Source organism: Emys orbicularis, chromosome 5 (genome assembly GCF_028017835.1).
Source record: "Emys orbicularis isolate rEmyOrb1 chromosome 5, rEmyOrb1.hap1, whole genome shotgun sequence".
In the NCBI taxonomy this organism is placed as follows: domain Eukaryota; kingdom Metazoa; phylum Chordata; order Testudines; family Emydidae; genus Emys; species Emys orbicularis.
The window spans coordinates 53,730,987-53,756,217 of record NC_088687.1 but is presented as its reverse complement, the minus strand read 5'-3'; the positions used below and the strand labels follow the sequence as shown (position 1 = coordinate 53,756,217).

Genomic DNA, 25,231 nt, shown 5'->3' with positions numbered 1-25,231 from the left:
GAATTGCAGTGGAAGCACTTGAAGGAGCAAGGATGCTGAGTCTCAGAGAAAACTCAAACAGCTAGAATAAAAGCTAAATAGGTGCTAACATCAAGAAATTAATCAGACCGGATTAAAATAATTTCCCCTTTCAGCCAATCAGGTTCTTATTTCCTTTAAACCTCTGTTGGCATACCTACTACACCTCTACCCCAATATAATGCGACCCGATATAACATGAATTCGGATATAACGCGGTAAAGCAGTGCTCCGGGGGGGCGGGGCTGTGTACTCCAGCGGATCAAAGCAAGTTCGATTATAATAAGGTTTCACCTATAACACGGTAAGATTTTTTGGCTCCCGAGGACAGTGTTATATCGGGGTAGAGGTGTATTTTTGCAGTCAGCTGCCAGGCCTTTTATGAAATTGTCAGACAAAACCTGAATTTCTGTAGGAGGAACAAACCTTTTTGGGGGTATGGAAAGGGCTTTAAGTTTGCTTGATTAATCACAGAGCAACAAAGGGTACAGAACTATTTTGTTTCCTTTGCAGGTCATAGTTAAGGACCTGATCCTGTGGCCCTTATTTGTGTGAGAAGCTCTATTGCCTTAAATGAAGACTACTCAACCCTACTGAAAATTCCAGCAACTCCTTTGTGATTATCCAGCTAATCTCTGTTTCTTCTGTGCCCTGTTTCTTTCAATCAGATACAGGCATAGAAACCAGCAGCTGTTACCCTGTTCCTAACATACCTCTGAACCTGCCAAGACCCAAACTTGGGACACAATGTGTGACAAAGACTTGCAATATAATACTTATGCATGAAATTTAAAGTGCTATGGGATTCTTTACTTTACTAAAATAACCTTTATTTTTATGTACATTTTCTACAAATAGAGAGGACACCAAATTTGTGTGAAATGTAGGAAAATGGGACTAAAATGAGTGATATCACTCAAAATGAGGGACATTGGGGAAAGATAATTCTCCAGTGAAAAATCTTCAAATGAACTTCCCTTTTGGGCCATTTGCAAGGGCTGCTGCATCAACCCCTAAAATTGACCATCAATTTCTTTCAGCATTCACAGAAGCCTGAGCTAGCAGGGATTAATCTTGTATGCATTTTGGAGCACAGATCTAGATCATATTCTATTCCTTTTAATTACAGGTCGGTGTTTATGAGGCAGCATTGGTCCCTACACTAAAGTGATAGAAATAAATTTGACTTCTGCTGAAGGGGTGGAGTTCTCAAACATAATAAAAGTTTGACTATGCGGGTTGAGAATTGGCAGTATGGGGCCCAGCTTGAAGTTCTGCTGTGACAATATTTAGCTCAAGGATAGCCAATCTGGACGGACAGATGCTTTTGAATGGACCATGAAATCTTTTTATTTATTTGTTATTTTTCTGAGTCTGAACCTTGACTATACCTTGACCAAGAAATTTAGGCCTTGACAAAAAATAATTGATTACCTTTGATTTAGCTGATGGAACATAGTACTGCTCATCCTACTGTGGCCTAAATAGCAATCACAGGGTGGGAAACTTTCAAACAGTATGTTTTGTTTCTCTAGCACTAACTGCAGCAGAGGATTAAAATAAAGTGATACACAAAACTGGAAAGACAGCAAAACCCTTCTTCACGATACGAGAACCTATGGTCTTCAAGTATCTTGCATTCCTGGCTTTTAAATCAGCTAGACCCGACTGGTAAAATCCTTCAGCGCAAACGTGAGAGATCCCTTGTGTGCCGAAGGATTTGTGTGTGCGCATTACTCAGATTACAACTTTTTTTTTTAACCTCTCCTTTAATCACCCCAGCCCTTTAGTAATTCCTCGGGGACTGGTAGGTCTGCACAGTCCGTGGCTCGTGACTCAGCCTTCTTGGGGTCATTTCACGGACAGCAAATGGGAGGGAAAGGACCTGAGGTCCGAGTCAGAAGGAAGGGATGCTGGGCCCTGGTTGGAGAGGTGCGGCCTGGCCCCGGGAGGAGGAGAGTGGGCCGGGTCTGCCTTCTCTCTCCCCTCCCACCTGCTCCCTCCCACTCACGCGGAATCGCTGCCTCCTTCCCTCGCTTGATCCCGCAGCTCCGCTCGGCAGCCGGGTGAGCTCTGTCCAGTCGCTTCGTGCAGCCGCCGCAGCGCAGCCACCATGTACGTCTGCAGGGCTGCCTGGCAGGCGCTAGCCGCTCGCTTGGCCAGCGTGTCCTCCACTGCCACCCTGCTCAGAAAGCATGGTAAGAGCGACAGGCAGCCGGGGAGCCGAGCGCGTGGGGACGGGGCACGGACAGGCTGAGCTGCAGGGCAGGCGGGGGTAGAGGTCAAACAGCAGCGATTCATGGTCACGGCTCCGTTAGGTCACCTGCAGCCCCCGGCTGGGCGAGGAGGTGGAATCGCGCTGGTGAAGGGCGCCCTGCGCGTGCCTGTTGTTGAAATGCCCTGGGAGAGGAGAAGTGAAGGTCACAGGTGGGGAATGGAGCCCAGCCCAGCCGTGGGTAAGTTACAGCTCAGCCTGGCCATCCCCCTGCCAGGTCCTGCAGAGGAGGAATGCCAGGCAGAGGCAGGAACGAAACAACCGGCTCCAGGCCTGGACGCTGCTCCTTTGACATATCTAGGTGTCGCCCGTCTCTCTCTGTACCGTTGCTATTTGCCTGACCAAGAGGTGTCGTTCAATCTTGAGCTACCGGATCCCTCTGCGCTGATTTTTATTTCTATGTCGTGCTGAACACTGGGGGTGGGCTATTTTTTGCTGAAGAAGAAGGGGGGGGGGCACGAGTCTATAAAAATGCCAACTGAGCATTGTGAGCGTGTTGTGCAATTGAAGCCAGACGTCCTCAGTCTGCGCCCTACAGGGATCCTGCATGTAACCAGCTGACACAAATACAGGAGATCGCAAACAAGGTCCAACGATTTTGTGAATAATTTGGAGCTCTGAATGTGGCTGGGTTGGAATAACGAACGAGAACGGAATTTTCATGTGGTTCAGCACCAAAAGCTGCTGCCTCCAGTCACTGTTGATCCATTTCATTTGTTGTTCCTGAAAATTTAAACGCATTGCAATAAGCTGTGTGTTTATCTGAGTGTATGTACTTACTCTGTTAGGTTATAGTTGGGCCTTGTAACCTTATCTTTCCCCCATATATGTTTCTAAAGTCCATGTAATGTTATCTTAGAAGAACAAAACTTGTTTTAATTTTTTAAAAGTAATGATTAATACACTGCAGCAACCGCTGCAACGGTGCTTCATCAATATTTATGCAAAGTAAGAATATCCATCAGATTCCTGCACCAAGAGAAGAGTCAGAATAGCATGTGATGAGACAGATGCTGCTAGACATAATCTGGCACATGATGGTAATAGTTTATTATAGAATGAGGCTATTGAGTCTTCTTACAGCCACTGGTGTGTATACAGCTGCAGAAACGACTGGACAATATACATATATTTTAAATTGCAATATATCCTATGAATATATGATTAAATTGCTGCGGGCTGGAGTCCGTTTTGCCTCCCTAAATACCCTAGTTACAACTCTGATGACAGACCTGCTTTATATTTAATGAAAGATCGTTCAGGAACATAACACTTAGTATACATTATTAATTTGGGGTGCAGTTACAGAGTGCAGTTAAAATCTTCATTAGGTCACAGTAGTGTGTATGTTTTTTTCTAAGCTCTATTTGACATTTAAACTGAAGTGCAATAGAATTCCTTGGCAGTGCCTATTGGATCTACATCTGGGTGAGCATCAAACCACCAGAATCAGACAAAAACAAACCCAGCCAACAACGCTACTGTGCCCCAAAACAAAATACATTTCAACCACTACTGATAACGCGGTGTAATACCCCACCCTTTCTTAACCCTTCCCAAATGCCTGAGAGACAGGGCCTCATGGGATGTCCCAGACCAGGACTCCTTGGAGTGACCTCCAAGTTTGAGCTATTGGGACCAGGAATATGTAAATCTAAAGCCAAGGACTCCTCCCAGAGAATGCCCAGCCAGTAATCCTTCCTCTTTAAAGTGACAGGGCTAAGTGCCTCTGTTGATCACAACTATGGCAGAATCACACAGGGACAGAGTCATTCTCACACATAGGTATATCCCATTTAGGGCTTTATAGATTAAATTAATAGACAGCCAGTGCACATCATGGACCACACGTGTAATGTTCTCATGGTGAGATACTCCACTTAGCAAGTGCGGAGCTACATTTAGTTAAATAAGTACTTGCTTAATTTTCTTTGTTTTTGCCAGCTGACTTTGTTTCAACTTTCTACAGATTCATCACTCTGCATCTCAGGTTAGAAGATATTTTCTGTTATTTTATTAGCACTTTATTTTAACGTTATTTTAATGTTTTATACAGCACCTTTTCGCCAGATGTCATCTGGCAGCGTCCCTGGCTCTTCTGGGGAGAACCTGATTTACTATCTGTTTGCTGGTGTGGCGTGCACTGCTGGTGGATATTATGTAAGTGCCTCATGTTTTAGGAGTATATGAAAGACGCAGTTAACATCAGTGGCATGTGGGGGAGATGTAGCATGATCACGTAATCAAGCATGGACTTAAAATATGGAAACATTGCTCCTTGGTGATTCAAGCTCCTCTTCTCTTCCCATACTAGGGAAATTAGATGATGGGTTCTGGATAATTACATTTCAAGTTGGCGGAGGGAAGGGACGGAAATCCCTTATCCCAAAGTAAAGCTGAATTTCAATGTTGGAGATTCTTGAGGTGGGAATTTCACACCAAATGTTGCTGTTCTACATTGGCAGTGAGATAATGTAAAAGAGGTGTACAGAAATAGAGAGACCAAGCTTTTTCCTCTTTCTGTGTTCTTGGCTAATAAGAAAACAGGTATAAAGATTACAGGCATGTCTGAACAAACCATGCTTGGGCCCAGTTCAAGACCCGTTCTCCTTTGAATAGATTGCTCCTTGCGAACATATTTTTTGAAGCACAGATGTCAGACTATAACACTCCCATCTTCTAAATACTTCAGTTCTGTGAATGTGTAGCATTTTCATGATGGAGTGATGCATTTTTTATTCCCCCTTTTCCAAAGTCAGTCTCCTCCCTCCCCCTAAGTCTTTCACACTTTTTTTCTTCCACTTCATCTTGCTAAATCCTTCATTTCTAGGTTTCTTCCGCCACTAATTGCTGCCTCCAAAAATAACACCTTCTAGTGGGTGAATGGAATCTATCACTCAATGAGTATTCAAAAATATACTCATTTTATTATTTTCATTAGGCTTAATTTTCTACTTCAAGCATTTGGTTTGTAACGATTTCTACTGCTGATTGACAAGTATTTTTTATTAAATGAAGACTATTGGGTCAATTTTGACCCCCACATTTAGGGTTTATAAAGCATAAAGATTAACAGAAATATTTCTTTGTTTTTAAATATTCACCTCCAATTCCTAAACAATACAGTATTGTGTGAATGTGAGGCTGACTAGTTTGTTTCCACTTTGCAAGAGGAGAGAGAGGCAAAATTTAAAACTAAAAGTTTGTATGATTAAAATTTAAAGTAGATTTAATTTTTTTGTTAACAATCTAAGGTGGCCTTTCAACATAGGGAAGAACACTTGGTTAACATAGGATTTTTTTTTAACTCTTTATTAGTAGAACTGTGGAAATAAGTGCAGGTATGTAATTTTATTTTCAGGCCTACAGAACAATCACGTCAGACAAAAAGAGGTACAACGAACGTATTCATGCTATTCAGCAGAGTAATACAGCTGAGTGGAAACCAAAACCCTGGCCACCCCAGTGTAAGTTGTGGTGTTTTTGTTTTGTTTTAGTTTTTACCACGTTTCTTTCAGCACACAAGAATTCTACAAGAAATGGAGTTTATTTCTAGACTAGCCAGTCAGACCTTTACCATACTCTGTCTCTTCCACAGTCCGTAGCTTTTTACTTGCGTTATCAGTTTAAATCATTCTGCTGCCATTTAAATTGCAGAGAAAAAAAACTTAATGAGAAGACACTGAATCTGGTAGGTACCCAATTAGAAGAAATCCATTTGAAAGGAAATGGTTAATAGATGAACCAGTAATAGCAGATTGGGTGATAGAACTTGATGACTGAAAGCTTAATTAAACTTGACTAAATGAATAACGCTGTCAAAACCAGTTCTGTCCTTTTGTTTGTTTGTGAAGCGAAATTATATCTTTGTCCTGGTCAACAGTTTGGCTCCAGGCCATGCATTAGTGAACACAATTGCTGTACAGTCCAATCTCAGCAGTCTGGGGAGAGGGACATTTGTTTAAGTTTTCAAAATACTGTGTATAAAACCCATTTCTTCCTCTTGCCCTCCCGCCTCCCAAGCATTAGTTTAACGTTAAGATTAACTGACATAATTTAAATTTACAGCCAATTAAATGAACTAGAGGATTACAGAGCTCTGTTAGGTTGAGCAGAGACATCATTAGCTCAAATACTCATGATGGAATCTTCTTGTTCTTTAACGTTATTATTGTACAGAAGTTTACAGTCTTTTTTTAATTAATCAGTTAGTCTAATATAGATGGAAAACTATGTTTTCCCCCTGGTGTGTACTTTGCCCATATTTATGTGTGCTGTTTCAGATATTGGTCTATTTGTACGTGCCAGAGTTCACACAATGTGTATGGCAACCTAACACTACTAACATAAAAAAAAAAAAGATGGTGGGGAAGGAAATTAGGCTAAAAGTGACCTGAGGGTTTTAAATGCATTAAATGCAGTTCCATTATGAAAAGTAACTGTAAAATGGCATTGTAGGGATCCATATATATATTGCTTCAATTGCCAAATCAAATGGGCTCAGTTCACAAATCAAGAGATGGCACTTAGCTGGTATACGTGATTTTTATGGCTAAAGTTTGCTGAATACGACTGAATACATACAGGGAGCAGATTTCTGGAATAAGAAAGCATCATCTTTAAAGTCCCATTTCAGAACAGAGGCATACTTGAAACTGATTGCTTCTGTAAAGGTTGATTCCCCTCTTAAATTGTACTGGATTGCTATTACTTTTGCGAGGGAAAGTTATATCATACTTCCTTCACTAGTTCTAAAGTTTAAGATTAAAGGATTTTAACACTCCTCTTATAAATGATAAAATATGTATATTTCTTTCCTATTCTTAAACAGCTGGAAATTGTAAGTTTTTTAATTTCCTCTTTAGGTGTTAGGACTTGTTAGTTTAAATACAAAAAGCAAACAAACACTGACTGGCTCTTCCCAAAATGTAAGTTTTTATTTGATAAATGTGTGAGAATTTAAAATACTTCTGTGATGAGACCAAAAAAGATGTTGCCTTTTCCTGACACTTGCCTATGCAGTACAATATTGGGATGGTCTTAGAGTAATCCTATCCTGAAGAGCCTGATATTTGTAGGGAGGGGTAGACAAGTCTACCAGTGGCAAGTAGAACTTCGTAAGGTAGTTAATTGGATTCTTTCTCTGAGATTTGATCTTACAAGGTGCTGAGGTTTGTGGCCCTAATCCAGCAGAGCATGCGTGTGCTTAATTTTCAGCTTGAGTGTGATCCCACTGAAGTGAATGGGCCCACTTGCATGCTTAAAGTTAAGCATGTATTTATGTGTTTTGTTGGATTGGGGTCAGAGTACTTTATACCATGTAGGATCAAGCCTTTATTTTGTAACGATCTTCAAGATCCTTTCCCACAGCTTTATATCTGTACTGTATAATACCTAATATCTTTCATCTCCTGGATGTATTTCATAGATTCTAGGACTGGAAAGGACCTCAAGAGGTCATCGAGTCCAGTCCCCTGCCCGCATGATCTTTCACAAAGATCTGATGAAGCAGTAAAGCGACCATCAATGGAGGATGCTCAGATACCTTCTTTTCTATTTTTTGTCAGTTCACCACTATCCACAGCCCTCCAGCGCTCTTCTTTAATGACCATGCCTGTTAATAAATTAACTTACACTCTGAAACCTCTCTCCAACCTCCTTCCCAGGATCAGACTCCTGACTCTGAATGTCAGCCTTGGGGGTTTTCACTTTTAATTCGACATTTGAATAGCTGTAACCTCAATTTATAATACAAATCCACCATTGAATCAGCTCTCGCATTTCTACCCTTTCTGTAGCTTTTAAAATTCTTCCTCCCCTTCTGTCCTCCCCCCCCAACCCTCCCCAAATTCTCCTCCCACATTCCCTAAACTGGCTTCTGTTCCCTTCTATCTCCCCCTAGATTAACATTTTTCATTTTCTCAAAAGCACAAATATCTTTGCTCCCTCTTATTTTTTTCTTCTATGTGTAGTCCTAATTCTGTATTTAGCATGTGTCTCATCATAGAGCAGTGCTACATGGCTTCCCCTCCCTACCTCCACAGAATCAATGCCCACAACTTCTCCACCCCCATCTCCTTTGAGTGCAGTTAGTCATCATACTTATTTTTCACAGTGTTTGTTGTGGAAATAACTAATTAGAGAACTGGTGAACCTGCCACTCAGAAGAACATAAAATTTAATCCTTTAAAGCTAGATGATGCTACAGGTAGTGACTTATTTGAGAAATTTCTGATTTTTTTGGGATGTTGAGGAACAGAAACAGTGGACAGAGATAAGCACATCCCAGTATACACTCTTAGCATGATACAAATAATAGTTATATTTACTTACTATTATTAATGTAACACAGAGGAGGCAACCATGTGGCTAGAAGGACTGGAATTTACAACCAGGGAATAGATGGTTAGGTTAGAGGGAGAATTTCCTTCACTTTCTACCAGTCATTTGTCTTTCCTTTCCTTAAAGTAACCAATGTCATTTTCCCTGTTAAATGTTTTTTCCACAAAATACTTAATTCTCAGAAGGCACACAGCCCTCCCAAAAATAATTTATACAAAAGAACTACAGCATACAGCAAATAGAAGTGATCAAAAAAGGAAGAAATATCAAATGCTTTTTTCAAGTTCATTTTTAATTTGGTTATTTGAAAACTTCAGAAATTGCAACCAGCTCTAATAACAAACCTTTTAAACTCCTATCGATCTATAAACCAGACTTTAACAAACACAGAATGTAATAGTGGATTTTAAAGTCTCTGGGAGGAGCATGAATAGAAATAGAGGTGGAAAATCTTAGGGAATTATCTTATTGTAAAATGAATGTTTGCCGCAACAGAGTACACTTCATTTTTTATCCTTTGAGTGCATGTATTTGCTTATGTGTCCTCCTTTCTTGTTCTATTGTGTCCCCCTCTTCAAACTTGTTTCTGATCTGCTTTTTAGTGGTAATTTTCTCTTAATTTAACTTTTAATTGTAAAAGCTGATTCAGCCTTTCTAATCATTACTCTACTTTTACACTTTCCAGAATAAAATACAAGGGAAATCTGTCTTTCCAAACCTGAGGATGTAAAATACAAACAAAGGGATAATCCTTCACCATTGCATACCTCGCAGCCTACCTTGGGATGACTTTATGCCTTCTACTGTAAAACTTCACACTTGTGAGACTTAAAAAATACTATCTTTACATTTGCAAGGCCAAACCATATTGAGCTACTGAATATATCCTGTAGAAGGCAACTTTGAGATTTTTAAGGAGCTGGCTGTTTTGAATGAATGCACTTGTATATTTGACTGTCCAATAAAGTGTACTGAATGTTGAGCTTGCCTGTTACTCTGGTCTTTGTGTGATAAAGCTTAGTTTGTTGGAAAGATACTAAGGGACACTTAAAGGGACACAGTCAGGTAACTTGATCCTATTTAGTGTGAAGGGTTTTTTTTTGTTTTGTTTTTTAACCAATGGAATCCGATTTTGTTTGAGTTTAAACCCAAACAATGCAGCCCTGTGCTAGTGCATGAGAACCAGGGAGTGAAACTGACTGGTCAGTTTCATCACCCCCCCTCCCCCCCCCATCTATTTGCATTCCCCTAAGTGAGTGAAATGCAAAAAGTAAGTAAATGGCATATGGCCCTCCCTTTTAATCCAAAGTACTAACATCTTTAAAAACAGGATTATTTTTTTAGCCTGACAATATCTCTTTAAGCTTTTTTATTTTCTCTCTCTCTCTGCCTGCCTGCAACTGTTATACAACTCTTTCCAGTTCCGTTCTTCACCTGGTGAATTTGGTATGAGGGTTAACTAACAATGAACACATGGCGCACTGTTTCATTTTGCCAACTTGTGTGATGTTTGTGTGATTTTTATGTGTGTGTGTGTGTTCTTTGCATGCCCTCTTGCCTTGGACTGTATTCATTTTAATTATTTTTTTTTAATTCCACTTGAGTCTGAACTAGTTCATTCTCATGAGACAACACGGGGTTTCACTGCTGCTGAACAATTTTATACACAGAGATGCAGGCAAACCTCAAACAGAGAGAGCTCAGGTTTGCAAACAAGAAAATGATCAGTCGTAAGTGGCTGCATGCATCTCCAGTGTCTCTGGATGATCAACTATGGTTTAGTGTTTACAAACTGTTTCTCTATTTTATACACCTAGTTTTTTAATAAGCGTCTTCTGTTTTTTTTGTTTCTGTCCCATATATAGAGAGAGTGGGCTTTACTTTCCTTAATTATTTATGAATGCCATTACTCTTGAACTGCAACTCTGACATGGTGCTAAACTGCATAAGAGCTTCTAAGCAGGACAGTTAATGTGTTGTATTCCATGTTTAGATAACTTCACCAGTGGGTACAGCTGGAATCTGGACTCTGATCCTACTCCCAAAGAAGTCAATATCTGTTTTGCTATTGAGTCCTTCAATGAGATCCAGTTTGGACCCATAAATCTTACATCCCTCTGGCATGGTTTCTGACACACTTTGTGTGTGCGCACTCATTCTATTATTTTCTTTGTTGTCAACCACTTGCTTTAAGCCATATTTTCCTTTCCATTATAGTGACATGGTAGTAAAGCTAAGCTAATGATTGAGAATATGGCTTAATGACATTTTAAACATTATCTGATGCGGGGACTTTGAGTTCCTTGACTTTTATATGGAAAATCTCAACTACAAAATGAACAAATTTTTTTCATTGTAAGTTTAAATAAGATGGTGAAAGCAATTGGTGAACTTGTTTTCCTGTTGCATGCATACACTTTACACTTGCTTTATTGTATTAACTAAATCCTTAAAAGGTGATGAACTGGAGACAGCTGAAGTCACTGAAGCAAGCGAGCAGGCCACAGAGGCACTTACAGAAGAGGCTGAAGCACTAACTGCTGATGAATCTACAGAACAGAATGAGAGGTCTATGGTATCCACAGAAGCTGAAGTGGAAAAAGAATCACCAGTTGCAGATGCATCCTCTGCTGTGGAAGAAGCACAGCATGAAGCCACTGCTAGTTTGGAGGCTGCCCAAGTGCAAGGTTAATTCATTATTATTTTTTTTAAAACAAAAGCAAAGAAAAAAATCTTTTACTACAGGGAGTTCTACACTGTTTGCAACAAATAGTGCACTATTCCTAGTGGAATTAACCTGCAGTGAAAACTAATTCCATCATCCGTTTGACAAATCACGAGCATTAAGTTAATTGTACTCTCAAGAAGTGTACTACAGTAATCTTTTTTCCTAAAAGCATAGCATCTCTGGCACCAAAGTTGGCGCTTAAGACCATGAGAATGAATGGTCCTTACTACTTCTACATTCCATGTCTCTTCCACATGTTTTTAAAGTAACACTGGCAAATAGCGTGACAGGAATATACGTGTTAGTGCCCCCTCATAAGGAATTTTTACAGATCCAGACTAACATGGCTATCCCTCTGATACTTAACTGTCAGTTTGATGATCATATTTTACAGTGCAGTAAAAAAAAAAAAATCAGAATTAGGTATTTAATACGGCTTTGCTGCAGATGACAAAAAAAGGTTTGTTGGAGGCTGTTTGTCTAGTTATGTCTCAAGTCTTCTGAAGCTTTTCCCTGTTTGGGACATAGTAGTTTTTCACTTAACATGTTTTTTTTCTTTATCATAAAAGCAATATAAAAGCAAACCTACAAGTACATTGTTGAAATGCAATTTTTTAAAAATGAGACTTTATTTAAAGACTACACAAATAATCTAAATTGATTTTAGCAACATAAATCTTGTGACTGGGCTGGAAATATAGAGCATCCATTCATCCTGTTCTTCCAGAAAGGAACAGCTAATATCAGTAGGGAGACATAAAGGAATCATGATTTCATGGTGGATAGGAAAGTAACATCCACTTAAATCCAAGGTCTTTTGTAAAAAACAGACATATGCACTTGATCTGCTGTGCAGTGTCTCAGTTCCTGTCTTGAAGGGAAGAATTTTTTTTTAAAGTCTTTAGTGTGTATGTAACGTGTAAGAAAAATACATCAATACAGCTTTCAATATGATTTGAATGTAGTCTAGGAATTTCTTGGGTGGATAGGAGACGTGAGTATTAATGTACTGATCCTGGAACTTACCTTGTACTGTGAGTATGCATGATACCTCTTCAGCCAAACGAGCTAGCATCAGCCTAATGGAATACATTAAAGCAGATTTTAGAGGTTTTTTAAAAATGACTGCCATGTTGTCAATTGTCAGTTGTGGTGATTTGAAATGGACTTTTAGTAATGACTATGAAAAACCCTCCATAAATTAGGTGTATTGGCTAAGTCTTGCATTCACAATACTGAAGTGACTAGTATAACACCAGAGCTACCTTCAGCCTTGCTATAAGCAGACAACTTCATTTGACCTCATAAGTTGCATCAGGGCCGGCTCCAGCATTTCTGCTGCCCCAAGCAAAAAAAAAAAAAAAAAAAAAAAGCCGCGATCGCGATCGGCGGTGGGAATTGGGAAAAAAAAAAAAAAAAAAGCCGCGATCGGCGGCGGCAGTTCAGCGGCAGGTCCTTCGCTCCTAGAGGGAGTGAGGGACCTGCCGCCCCCGCATTGCCGCAGGTGCCGCCCCTCTCCCTTGGCCGCCCCAAGCACCTGCTTGTTAAGCTGGTGCCTGGAGCCGGCCCTGAGTTGCATCTGCTTACCCACTTTGGCTCATAGAGCATTTTTTACTGGCAAACAGAATGCTGAATTTGTGTGTGTCAACTGCCTATTACTAAATAAACTAGGGAGGTACATTTTGCACAGGATTTCAAATTGCAGACTTCTATAAAATCTCTGGATCTGCTTGGATTTTTCTTTCATGTTTAAAAAGAGTTTCTACAGACAACTGTTTGCAAAGCAATCAGTTATGAAGTATATGTATAGAGTAATAAATGTAGTTTAAAACAAAAAAGCAGTCTTCTATTACTCATTCATATTCAATTCAGTGGGGTAGTCAAGCTCTCAAAATAATTGTGTACTGTTAGATATTACCTGTGTCACTGGTGGCTTGTCTTTAAGTTTTTTTCCTCATCTGATGAATATGTCTGCAATGATTTTTACATTCTGCATATGAAGTAGCAAGTTAAGGACATTATAAAGCAGAATTAAAGAATAGCAGAGAATCTTTCAAAATCTCCATTGCTATACAATCCTAGCAGACAGCTATTCTATTTCCATGGGAAATACAGTCCGACCTATAATAATGCAGGCAGATTAGAGCTCCAGATGCACAGGGATCAGCAAAATATGTGCACAGCTCTTCTTAGAAGCTGTATAACTTTTTTCTCCCTTTTAGCCAATTCCCTGTCCTGTTGCAGAAAAATTACAGAACTTCTCTTAAGACTCTTCTGCTGTTTCCTTTATCTGGATGCAGTTCATACATTTTCCTGTTTTACCTACCTATGTATAGCTGTAGACATCTTAAATCCTGTGTAATTGCCACTGTACTATAGATGTGGAAGCTAAGATCCAGGTACTTATCTGGGAGGCATTGTTCTCTAGTGAATGTGGCGTGAGACTGGAATTTGATGGTCTAATTGTGGACATAGTAATTTTGGGTTCCTCATGGTGTGTTATGAGACCTACTTAAATGTTTAAGTACTGTGTAAGTGCAAATTATTATTGAAATTGATCAGAAGTTGATAGTATTCTTGACTTGCAGCCCTATCTTTTTCAAGAGTCTAAAGCGGAACAGTACCAATGACAACCCTGCCTTCCAAATGTTTGATTAAGAGGGACTCTGAGATTTTGTTTAATTTTGAAAAAATGTAATGTTTTTGCAAAATTTTCAGAACTTGGGGTGTGAAATTGCATGAACCAATCAAACAAACAAACAAACAACAACAAAAAGCCTTTCACCATTTTCAGCCAGCTCTCTGCTAAACTCTAATTACAGAATATTACATAGCAGAAGGTTTAGCTCACCACCATGTACTTACACTCCCCATGAATAGTGTCATGTTCTCATAGAAGGGTATATCTTGTCCAGTGTAGCAACTGCCTGTCCCCTCTTGAATCTGATACATTATGATCTTTACCTTTACTATAATTTGGCACTGAATGCACCTCTAGAGACCAGTTTTACCTGCATACTGTTAGATAATGCCAAACTCCACTGGTCACTATGTAGAGTCTCAGCCAATATAGCTGAACTATATACTGGATCACAAGCATATTCAGTGGTTAAATATTAGTTTCTTCTTTGAGTACATAACTTGAAATTGTATGAAAACTGTAATTCCCTCTTTCCTGGCAGAAAATACAGAAAGCACTGATTCCTTATTTGAAATGATACAAGGAGAAGGTATTCTAACTCATGTTAACAGCTGTCAATTTCAAACAGATCTCTGATCAAGGACTGGATAATGACGTTATTTTTCAAGCAACTTACCTTCCGTAAACAGTTTGCATTTTTTAACATTAATTTTTCTTTTGCTTTATGAAACAAGTTCTGGTAACACCATCCTCTGCAGTGTTTAATGTAGCCTCTTTATTTAAAAACAAACAACTTAGATCTTGACAAGCTTTTGCGGAGTCAGATATAGCAATATTTTCCTTTCAAATGTTTAGGTGTCTTCTACTGATAATTATAATGAAAAGGCAGACTTACTAAAATACTTGCATTTGTAAAAATTATTTGTAAGAAGTACCCTTTTCAAAGCTTGTGTTTGGTAGCTCGACATGCCTCCTGCATAGTGTTGCAAGTATTTTTTCTAGGAGGTTAAATACAAACAAACTTTCACTACTTACCATGGGATAAATCAAGTTCTTCGGCCATATAATTGGAAATATAAAGAATCCAGCTGGTGAACATCCATCTTTTATTCCAGGGTGTAAAAAGGGATATTTAAGGGGCTAGATTCAACTGATTAGGATAATTACTATTTTACCAAATAAATCAAAGCTAGTTACTAGTCAGAATTCTTTCCACACCTCCAACGTAACCTTTCACTGGTACCTGTGATACATGGAGATTGGACAGCCAGTCTGTATATTTAACAAGATAACTCTGTGAAATATATTGCTTCTAATTTCACATTGCCAAGTGTTGCTTTCTCTGGCCCAGCCCTGCAAACAGTTCTGGTCACAATGAAGAGCTGATTCTGTTTCATTTAAATCAATGAGAGCAGGATGGGGGCCTTAGTTCCACTGAAGTCAAGAGGAATCTTTTGGGGTCTGGGCCTAACGTTTTAAAGATGCCACGATCGCTGCCTCCTTGTTACTCTTCTGAGACTGAAGGTTACTCTGAACTCCAGTTTTCTGCATAGTAATGGCTGATCATAGAAGGTGAGCGATCAAAGTGCCATATTGTTGTGTGAAACTTGTTAGTATCAGTCTATATTACAGTTCATGCATTAGGTGTTCAGAGGCCATTAAATAAGGTCCATTAGTCCTGGGGTATAGATATTAAACAATGCATGAACTGATAGGACACCATTTGTACTAAGAGTCTCATTATTTATGAGAGCATTTGGACTGCTTTTATGCAATAAATATTTACTTCCACTCTGGTATTAATAGCACAGGAGCAGAAACATGTTTTGTTAACTCAGAACAGACATTAGTTACTATGTATTTTAGGCTTCGACATACCTACTTCCTTCCCATTATTTATCTGTAGATTCAGAGTCAGATAATTAATGTCGGCACAGCTGCTTGTAGGCATACCCGTTTAGCACCACTTTTATTGACAGATAGTAAAAAGCTCTTCCATATATTTAATGTGATGGTATAAAGAAAAATTATCTAGCACTCTTCATCAGTGGATCTCTAAACTTTATTTTTTTAATCAAAATCCTGATTCTTAAATAGATTGAAAATAAACATAAACTGAAAACCGCATAAACAGTGTGCTGGGCTTTAGGATAAGTAGTTAACTAAAAATATACACTTGAGTACTTTCACTGTGAAACAAAACTGCAAAAAGTTGATGAATAAAAAGTGTTTTTTCTTATACTTTGTTCTTGGCTGCTGTTGCAGACCTACATAAGAGCTCTTAACCTGACTTCCTGATCTTGCACGGAATTGTAATCCTGTGTTTCAGGCTTCTCAATTTGTTACCATAGAAATGATTGTGATATCTGTAACTAAGTATTGTTAGGACAGCTCTCAATCTGGGATCAAGTGGGAGGACAAGATTAACTATGGGCTATGGGGTAGGAAATGCTTGAGAGCATACTTCTAAAAATTGGCAAAAATGGCAAAGGTAAACTACAAAAGCTAAATGTTTTAATCTGAATTTACCTGTTAAGATTGAGCAGTCTTATGTTCTTCTTGAAAGGTGACTACCCTAAGAGTTTTAAATATCGTATGGGTTGTAGGCTTTGGCATGTTTCAAAGTGCTTGAACTGGGTTGGGGGAGGCTTATAGGTAGTTATACTATACTCCTTCTTACTTTCATTGACTGAAAATAGGAGGAAAAATTCTAAGAATTGCTTATTATAATTATTTGTACAGCACGCAAAATATTTATGAAAGTATAAATGAAGTAGGTACATCCCTCTTATGTTTCCTTCCAATTTGAGTACAGTTTAATTATAACTTACTGAAAATATTGCGCAACACATCTTGTTTATACACTTCTTTCTTGCTGTCTATGTGCTTTGTGCTATTGAGGAATTGTAGAGCTAATGACTGCAGCAGCAAAACCATTTCCCCTGGAACAGGCTTTTTGCAAAATTTATGAGTTCAAAAGCAGTAAATTAGGCCAGTGGTTCTCAACCAGAGGCACGTGTACCCCATGGGGTACACAGAGATATTCCGGGGGTACATCAACTCATCTAGATATTTGCCTAGTTTTACAACAGGCTATATAAAAAGCACTAGGGAAGGCAGTAAAAACTAAAATGGCATACAATGGCTTGTTTATACTGCTCTATATACTGTACACTGAAATGTAAGTACAATATTTATATTCCAATTGATTTATATATGGTAAAAAAGAGGGAGTAAGCAATTTGTCAGTAACAGTGTGCTGTGACACTTTTGTATGTTTGTCTGATTTTGTAAGCAAGTAGTTTTTATGTGAGGTGAAACTTGGGGTTAGGCAAGACAAATCAGACTCCTGAAAGGGGTACAGTAGTCTGGAAAAGTTGAGAGCCACTGAATTAGACAGAGAAAGTGATTTAATTTTCAATCTTGCAAACCTTTGTGTACAGACTCTCTTGTCAGTTTGGTGTTTCAAGTACTGTCCTGGCATGAAGAGGTTTAGCGAGGGTGTGTAAAATGGGTTTGGAGAGGATTAGTGTGTGAATGTGCCAGTGTTTTCCATGTTAAATGTTTCTGCACTGATTCCATTCAAAGCAACGGAGCTAGACTGCACTAGGCAGGAGGGTCACTGCTTTTTGTAATAAGGTTCAGCAAAATCTCTTTACACAATGGCCCAAAAAACCTATCTGAGTACAATGTTATCCTTTTGTCTGGTGTGATGTCAACCCCGTGTGCATGTCCACCTTTGTTTTAATGTCGACCCTAATAATGGGAGAAGGATAAACTGGCATTTGAGAACTGCTTGAAGAATGCTAGTTGATGAAACTATTGATGGCTTTTATAGCAATTAAAAAAACCACCTCAGTCTACTCAATAGAATGATGATGTGTCTTCCTAATCAGGTGAGTGTTACCTGGGGGAAAACCCACTTGCCTGCCCTTTGGGATCTCTTCCACATTGGATGTTATGGTGAGAGGCAGAAAGGGCTCTGGACTGGGACTCAGGAGACCTAGGGTCAATTCCTGCTGTCTGACCTTGGGCGAGTTACTTCCCCTCTCTGTGCCTCTCTCTTTCCTCCCACCAAAGGTCTTGTCTAGGCAGATTATGAGCTCTTCAGGACAGGGGCTGGCATTTACTATTTGTACAGTCGCACCAAGATCTCAGTTGAGGCCTCTAGGTGTTACTGTAACACAAATAATAAAGAAAAAGACGACCAAATATTCACCTCTTCAGGGCACTTTTCTGTTTTTAAGCTATTTCTTTTTCAGGTGCCCCCTCTCGTCTCTTGCCACCTTCATACTTCATCCGTGTTACTGCAATACACTGACCACTGCTTACCTATTTATTTTCTCTCCCTTTCCCTTGTAGTTGAGCCACTGAGTAATAGTGCTTGTAGTATAACCAAGTTCCAAATCCTTGGGGGAGGACTCTAGGGAAAGCTTTTTTAAACAGAGAGCTTGTTAGAATCTGAAGTTATAAGTTGGGTGAATGGTGGCCCAGAACTGAACAGATTCAGAAAAGGATGATATAATCGAAAGTGAGAAGGGTCAGAGAGAAGCAATAAAAATATTAGATGTATGGGGAAAACCATATGTGAGGAAAGATTAAAAAGGCAAAACTTTCAGGTTTAAAGAAAAGACAATAGGCAGTACCATGATAGTGGTATAAAATCATGACTTGTATAGAGATGGTTGTTTGGGTGCTTCTATTTATCTTTTCTTATAACAAGGGGACAGGCAGTGAAATTAAAAGACAATAATTTAATGTACATGAAATAGCTTTACAAAATGATTTAACATGTGAAACTCATGGCCATGAATCATACTGAGACAAATGGCTTATAATTAATGATAAAATGATCATCTGCAGTTACGTTATCTAGGTTAACGAAATTATAAAAGATGTAGACCCTCCTTCCAAGACTGAGCCTGGGATAACTGTCCTATTTTAAAGAATAGAAAACAGTTTTATCCTGGATGAACCTAAACTCTGCTAATGTCTACCTTACACTGAACAGTACATGGGCTACATCTAGGGACTATATTGCACTGCAAGTTATTAGTCCCTAAGGTAGTGTTTGGGGAATATTAGTGATGCTACTCTTTGGACAATGTTAAAACCAGTTCTTTTCTGCTAATTTCTAGTGGCTGTTCAAATGCAAGTTAAAATCCCATATTTCTTCTAAATAATTGGGGGAACATACTTGGGGCCAACATTTCTCCTTGCAGTAAATGTTATTTTTCAAAACTGCATGGGAGCTACTGTAACAAGTGCACATTGGTTGCTCCTTTGGAAACAGTCACCACATTAGTATAATTCAGTGGATTCATTTGTATATCTTGAGTCTGACTGATACTATAGAAAATAAATGTGTCTTGGTGGTAGGGGAAATATGGTATAAAAACTTTTGAAAGATTTCATAAATCCTATTATTTCTTACTGACCACTTTCATATGTAAACTATGCAACATTAACTTGATTGTTAGTGCAACGTGAATTTTAGTTAATATTTTTAGATATTAAGTTGTCAGTAATTGATCAGAATAGACCACTGTGGAAAACATTTTATTAAAACAAGAATAGCTAAGATGTGAGTTGGCGCTCATATTTCTATAAAACATAACAAACCTAAAAACCTGAATTCCTAACAATGAAAACACTTCCTACTTTTACTAAATTTGTGATCATAATATGAATTTTCACCAATAACATTAAACTACACTTGTCAAATTAATAAAGTATCTCTTACAATGCTGTATCCTTGGGTTTTTAATTGCTCACTTGCTAACTCACAAAATTCACCAGTTTGCCATGGGTCTTCTAGTCATTCATGTGAATTAATGAGGGCTGTGTATGTGTGTAGGAGCTAATGACCTACCTTAGGGACGAATAACATGCAGGATGTTTGCTTGGAAAACCAATTTCATTGTTACACAGGGATTTAGAAATGCAAACTTTTAGAAATACTTGCTTGTTATTTTTAAATGTACTTCTAAACTGTTGGAGTTACGATCCAGAGATATTTGTCTCTGGGGTGGAGCCTTTTCTCAAGTTTCTGTTCGGAGGGTTTATGGATGAATTATAAAAGAAAAGGCTGGCCTTCTCAGTTATAGGGTCTCATAAACAAATAGTTAAGGGTTAATGCCTCTTTTACCTGTAAAGGGTTAAGAAGTTCACCTAGCCTAGCTGACACCTGACCAAAGAAACCAATGGGGGAACAAAATGTTTCAAAAGGAAGGAGGGAAGCTCCCTTTGTCTAAGTCAGTTTTCAGTTTTAACCGGAGTGGGAAAGCTCCAAAAATCAGCCTCTTATCAAGTAGTGAGTATTAGTGAAGGGAATAAATAGGTTTATGTTTATTTTCTTTGTAACTTATCTTGGGCATTAGGGAATAATCAAATTGGGTAATTTTTTAATTACCTAACTAAGTTTTTGCCCAGGGGAACATCATCTGTGTGTTAAATCTGTTGTCTGAAAATCAGCTTGTATGCTATCGCCCAGAGAGTTTTCTTTTACCTTTCTTTTCTTTAATTAAAAGTCTTATTTTTAAGAACCTAATTAATTTTTCCTTGTGTTAGGATCCAAGGGAATTGGATCTGGACTCACCAGGAATTGGTGGGGGAAAGGAGGGGGAATGGTTAAATTCTCCTTGTGTTAAGATCCAAGGGTTTGGATCGGTGTTCACCAGAAAATTGGTAAAAAAGTCTCTCAAGTCTACCCAGGGAAGGGAGTTAGTACTTGGGAGTGGTGGCAGCAAAACCAGATCTAAGCTGGTAATTCAGTTTAGGGGTTCACATGCAGGTCCCCATATCTGTACTCTAAAGTCCAGAGTGAGGGTAAAACCTATAACATAGGGGCACAAACGGTTAGGAATCCCAAGTCTTCTCCATTCTGGTTTCACTTCCTCAGAACCCCTTGGACATTAATTGAGCATTATGTTCAGGATGAGTTATGAAATTAGTGTGGTGCCAAAAGGAGGAGACTCCAAGTTTCAACTGTATCCAGCATTGGGAGGTGTTTGGAGCTAGGATTTTTTTTTGGGATCCCTCTACCTAAACTACATCTGGCATATTTTTGGCAAGAATAGTAGGATACTCTGAAAATAATTACTCCAGTGTAGATGCAGCTAGGTCACCAGAAGAATGCTTTCGTCAACCTAGTTATCATCACACGGGGAAGTGGAGTTCCTACAGAGATGGGAAAAACCCCTTCTGTCGCTGGAGTCTGCATCTACACTATGGGGTTAAAGCAGCGTGACTATCTTGCTGTAGCACCCATAGTGTAGACATGGCTTTACCTTTTAAAAAAAGAACAAAAGTGTATTCCAAAAAAGTTGATTACCATAATATTTGCAGGCCTTTACAATTCAAAGGGTGCACTAAAGTTTTCTTAATATTTTTTTTTTTAAGGGATAGGGTGGGAAAACTTTCCCTTTTTTAATGAGCTGTGCAGTAAATTTTATTTATACTAAATTTATATGAAGCTTTCATTCATAAATAGAGACTACTCTGAGGCTTTGCCCCTTTAATATATTCAGCAAACTCATATTTCAGGCCTGAGATTAGACTGATAGATTGTTTTCTATGTTGCACTAGAATGTGATGTTTTTAGCTACAAAGTTCAACAATTGTTAACAAAATATTTTCTTCTGTTCTTTTCATGAGTGTTTATTATGAGAGAATATTTTTCTTTTGCATTGCTCTATGCAGCATGCACTGGATACACTGCAGGTAGATTAAATCATGAAAGACATTGCATTGCACTCCTGCTCTTGTTCACATGCATAGCTCCAGGCAGATTCCAGTTGTATTATGCTGGCCAACTTGTATTATTTTAGCTTCATAAGTTCTGCAAAGACTCTTTGAAGAACTATTTGAACATGACATTTTGCATTAGAAAGAGCAGACTTCTCTTGGCTGAAAAATTAACTGATTAAATGGAAGATGTGGTTCTGAATGAAGTAGTCAGTCTCTTTCATAGAGTTTCCTTTGCTTTTTAAATATTGCTTTATATACCTAAGCAGTGTAAATTCTTACTTTTGAAAAGATTCCTTTCCCACTCTGTGTCCCTGGTTTATTTCTAGCTTAACATCACTTTTTGAGTTTAACAGTTAAACCTTGCTTCCCCTATTAAGCACGAAGAAAATTTAGGAAGAATTTACAAGTAGTAGCAGGAAGAACTTGTGATTCAGGTACAGGTCGGCATAACTGAAGTATATGAGTTCTATTTCTGAATTATTTGCAGTCTTCTACTTCTGGCTGTTTGTGACTTCCCCCAATCTGCAAAAAAATCTCCCTCTCTTCTCTCAGAGGGGGAAAATGTGTGAATAAACCACAAGTTTTAAGGGGGGGTGGGAGAAGAAAATACATAATATTCATTTTGTGAATATATTTATTCCTCAAACATTACAACAGGCCAAATTGAAAAGCTCACACTCCTGTAAGTAAGATACAAGAACACAATAATCGAGTTAAGTTAGATAGTTAGGCCTCCTGCTCTTTTGTATCTGGCCCTAGAAAGCAATACTTTTACCAACTTGTTTGCTTTTTTCAGCACCTAAACTATTACCAAGTTTCAACCAAACCAATCCCAATGTGCTATAAACATGCTGAACTGTTACTGAGCTGGCAGAACTGTTAAATGCTGAGTACTTTTTACAATATGACAATTCTGAATTCAATAGTCCTATTTTTACTTCTATAATTTTCCATCATTTTGATGCAACTAATTGTGACACAACCTCCCCTGCTACCATCTTCCATTTTAAATGCTAAGAAGGAAAGGAATTCATTATTAATTCCATAAGACAAAGTATCACCTTTTTTTTCTTTTTAAATTAAGGTAATGTTGTTGTTTATAAAAGAAAGTTCAAACCTTCAAGTATTTGCCTTTTTAGTTTTTCTTATAGCATAATCAAAATTTTTTTTTGAATCGGGGTATTTGAACAGGTACAGAGCCTCCCCTAAATACAGCTGCGGCTGTTGTTGAATAGTTGCTGCAAGGCTTAAAACAGTGTCTTAAATTAGCATCATGGATACCTTTTAATTACAACATAGCTGTTGAAAACAGCTCACTTACAGAATTGTTGAACTCACCAATGTTCTACTCTTCTGCTTAATGTATAAAGCTTCATTAAACAGCACAGTTGACCTTGAGCACTCCTATTCTTTGTGGTCTCTCAGGGCTCGTCTAGATGTGGACACTCAGGAAAGTTATTAATTAACTAAACCAAGTCTCTAACAGTTCCCAAATCCACCCACTTCCAACAACATCATTGAGAGTTTGTTCCACATGCTTGCCGTGGCCTTCGCTGTATCCATCCCCCTTCCCTGTTACTTAATAGACAATTCTATAACTCACTGTTTTGAAGTAGGTAAAAGTCCCTTGCTGTCCTCACCACTTCCTATTTTTAACCCTGTAGAATAAAGTTTTCATTCTTGGATAGAAATTCCAGCCTGTTTCTAATGTAAAAAAAACTTTCAAGAATATTACAATTCACGTAAATACTTCAGAGGGACAAGTTAAAAAAATGAAGGGAAAAGTGGGAAAAACCTGAGAGAGAGGATTTTTCACAATCCTGTTCTTGTGTGACCTTAAGCAAGTCAATTTGCCTCTCTGCCTCATGTTCCCATCGGTAAAATGACACAGGTTACTCAGGAATGAAATCTTTGCCAGTTTAAAGTATGTCTGTAACCTGAAGCATGGCTGTAAGGATGTTGTTGATATATGAGAGCTGACAATAATTTCCATATCTCATATTGTACTAATAAATTGAGTAAATCTATTTCCAAACTGCTAGCCCTCGAAACTCAACCTTGACTCTAAAAGGTAGTCTGGGTTCTTTCTTTCTCACATGTCATCACCAGTAATAAAGGTTCTGCAGGTCAAATTAGGCCCTCTAATTTACACCTCTACCGCTATTCTGTTGAGATCGTGGCCTGAGTCCCATTGTTTTCAATAGGACTGCAGTTATGGCTGATTGAAACATTAATTCTATTGGTGCTACATAAGAGTAGAGCAGCCTGTTCTGTCACAGTTTTAACTGTGCTGGTGCTCAATGCTTCTAGGAGTAAAAATGTCTTTAAATTCAGCAGATGTGATTCTTAATATATCCAGGGAGTAGATCTTCAATTGAGTAAGAAGGGGCATTTTTATAAACCCACCTCTCAGGGTGGAAGCAGGCTTTAGATTCATACCATGTTCAGTCCATTGGAAATAAGCTATTGGGAGCATCGCAATTCCCTTCTCCTAAGCATTCAGTCATAATCTGCCATTTCCTTTTGTTCTCATAAGCAATTTCCTCTCCACCACATAACTACATACAGAATTTTGTTTTTATAACAGAAATAGTTTGATATCCTCTGCTTTGACAGCAGTCCCAGGGCACTGATGGCACTTGCTCAGTCACGTTTTGTGTTTGCAATCATAGGTTTATAAAATTAGCTTGGAAGGACATATTTCTTCCCAAAATAGTTGTCCTTTTATACCAAGAACAGGACAGAAATTAGTCAGCATGGACAATACTACAACAAAAAAATTGTGTCTGTCTTAGTCAACAGTGCCTATAATTGCCTTTAAAAGGTATAGAAAATATCTTCATTAGATGTCAGCAGTGTGATATGTAAGCAACTAGCTTAGTTTAAAGAACAGGAGTACTTGTGGCACCTTAGAGACTAACAAATTTATTAGAGTTAAATTTGTTAGTCTCTAAGGTGCCACAAGTACTCCTGTTCTTTTTGCGGATACAGACTAACACGGCTGCTACTCTGAGACCTAGCTTAGTTTAGGAGTTTAGTTAAATTGTGAAATACTGTAGAGGAACAGAGTAGATATCCCTTAAAAAAGTTTGAGCACTCTAACCTGTGTGTTTTAAAAGCCACTGGAACCCTGCCAGACTGAGCAGCCGCGTGTAGAAGTAGGTAGGCCTTGTTTGTCGTTAGTAAACAGATACTTGGACCCCACTGAGCCCTGTGGTTCCTTCAGATTACATTCTGTTCTTTAAAGCACACAAGTCAATTGGGGATGAGGACAAGCTCCTAGTCCAGGAATACAGTGAAACAAAGTGTGACTACAGGGGCCTAATAAGTAATGAAACTGAGATGGAAACTGCAGCTGCTGGGACTATGAGTTAATTGCTCACTCTGAGAAAAATTGAAATATCTGGCTGTTTGGGGGAAACAGATTTCTTTGATAGCTCAGTGGAGGACTGGCCCAACTATACTGATAGCTAATGAA

The 25,231-nt window shown here is 38.6% G+C and overlaps 1 protein-coding gene across 1 annotated transcript in view; it reads left to right on the top strand.

Annotated features, from left to right (window-relative positions):
• The first annotated feature begins 2,033 nt into the window (after nucleotides 1-2,033).
• The window catches only part of MGARP (mitochondria localized glutamic acid rich protein), a 43,039-nt gene continuing 19,841 nt past the window's right edge, over nucleotides 2,034-25,231 (top strand). The window contains exons 1-4 of the mRNA XM_065404855.1: nucleotides 2,034-2,216; nucleotides 4,350-4,453; nucleotides 5,655-5,760; nucleotides 11,092-11,322. Of these exons, the coding sequence (XP_065260927.1) occupies nucleotides 2,132-2,216; nucleotides 4,350-4,453; nucleotides 5,655-5,760; nucleotides 11,092-11,322 (526 nt within the window). The 5' untranslated portion in view covers nucleotides 2,034-2,131. The remainder of the gene's footprint in view (nucleotides 2,217-4,349; nucleotides 4,454-5,654; nucleotides 5,761-11,091; nucleotides 11,323-25,231) is intronic.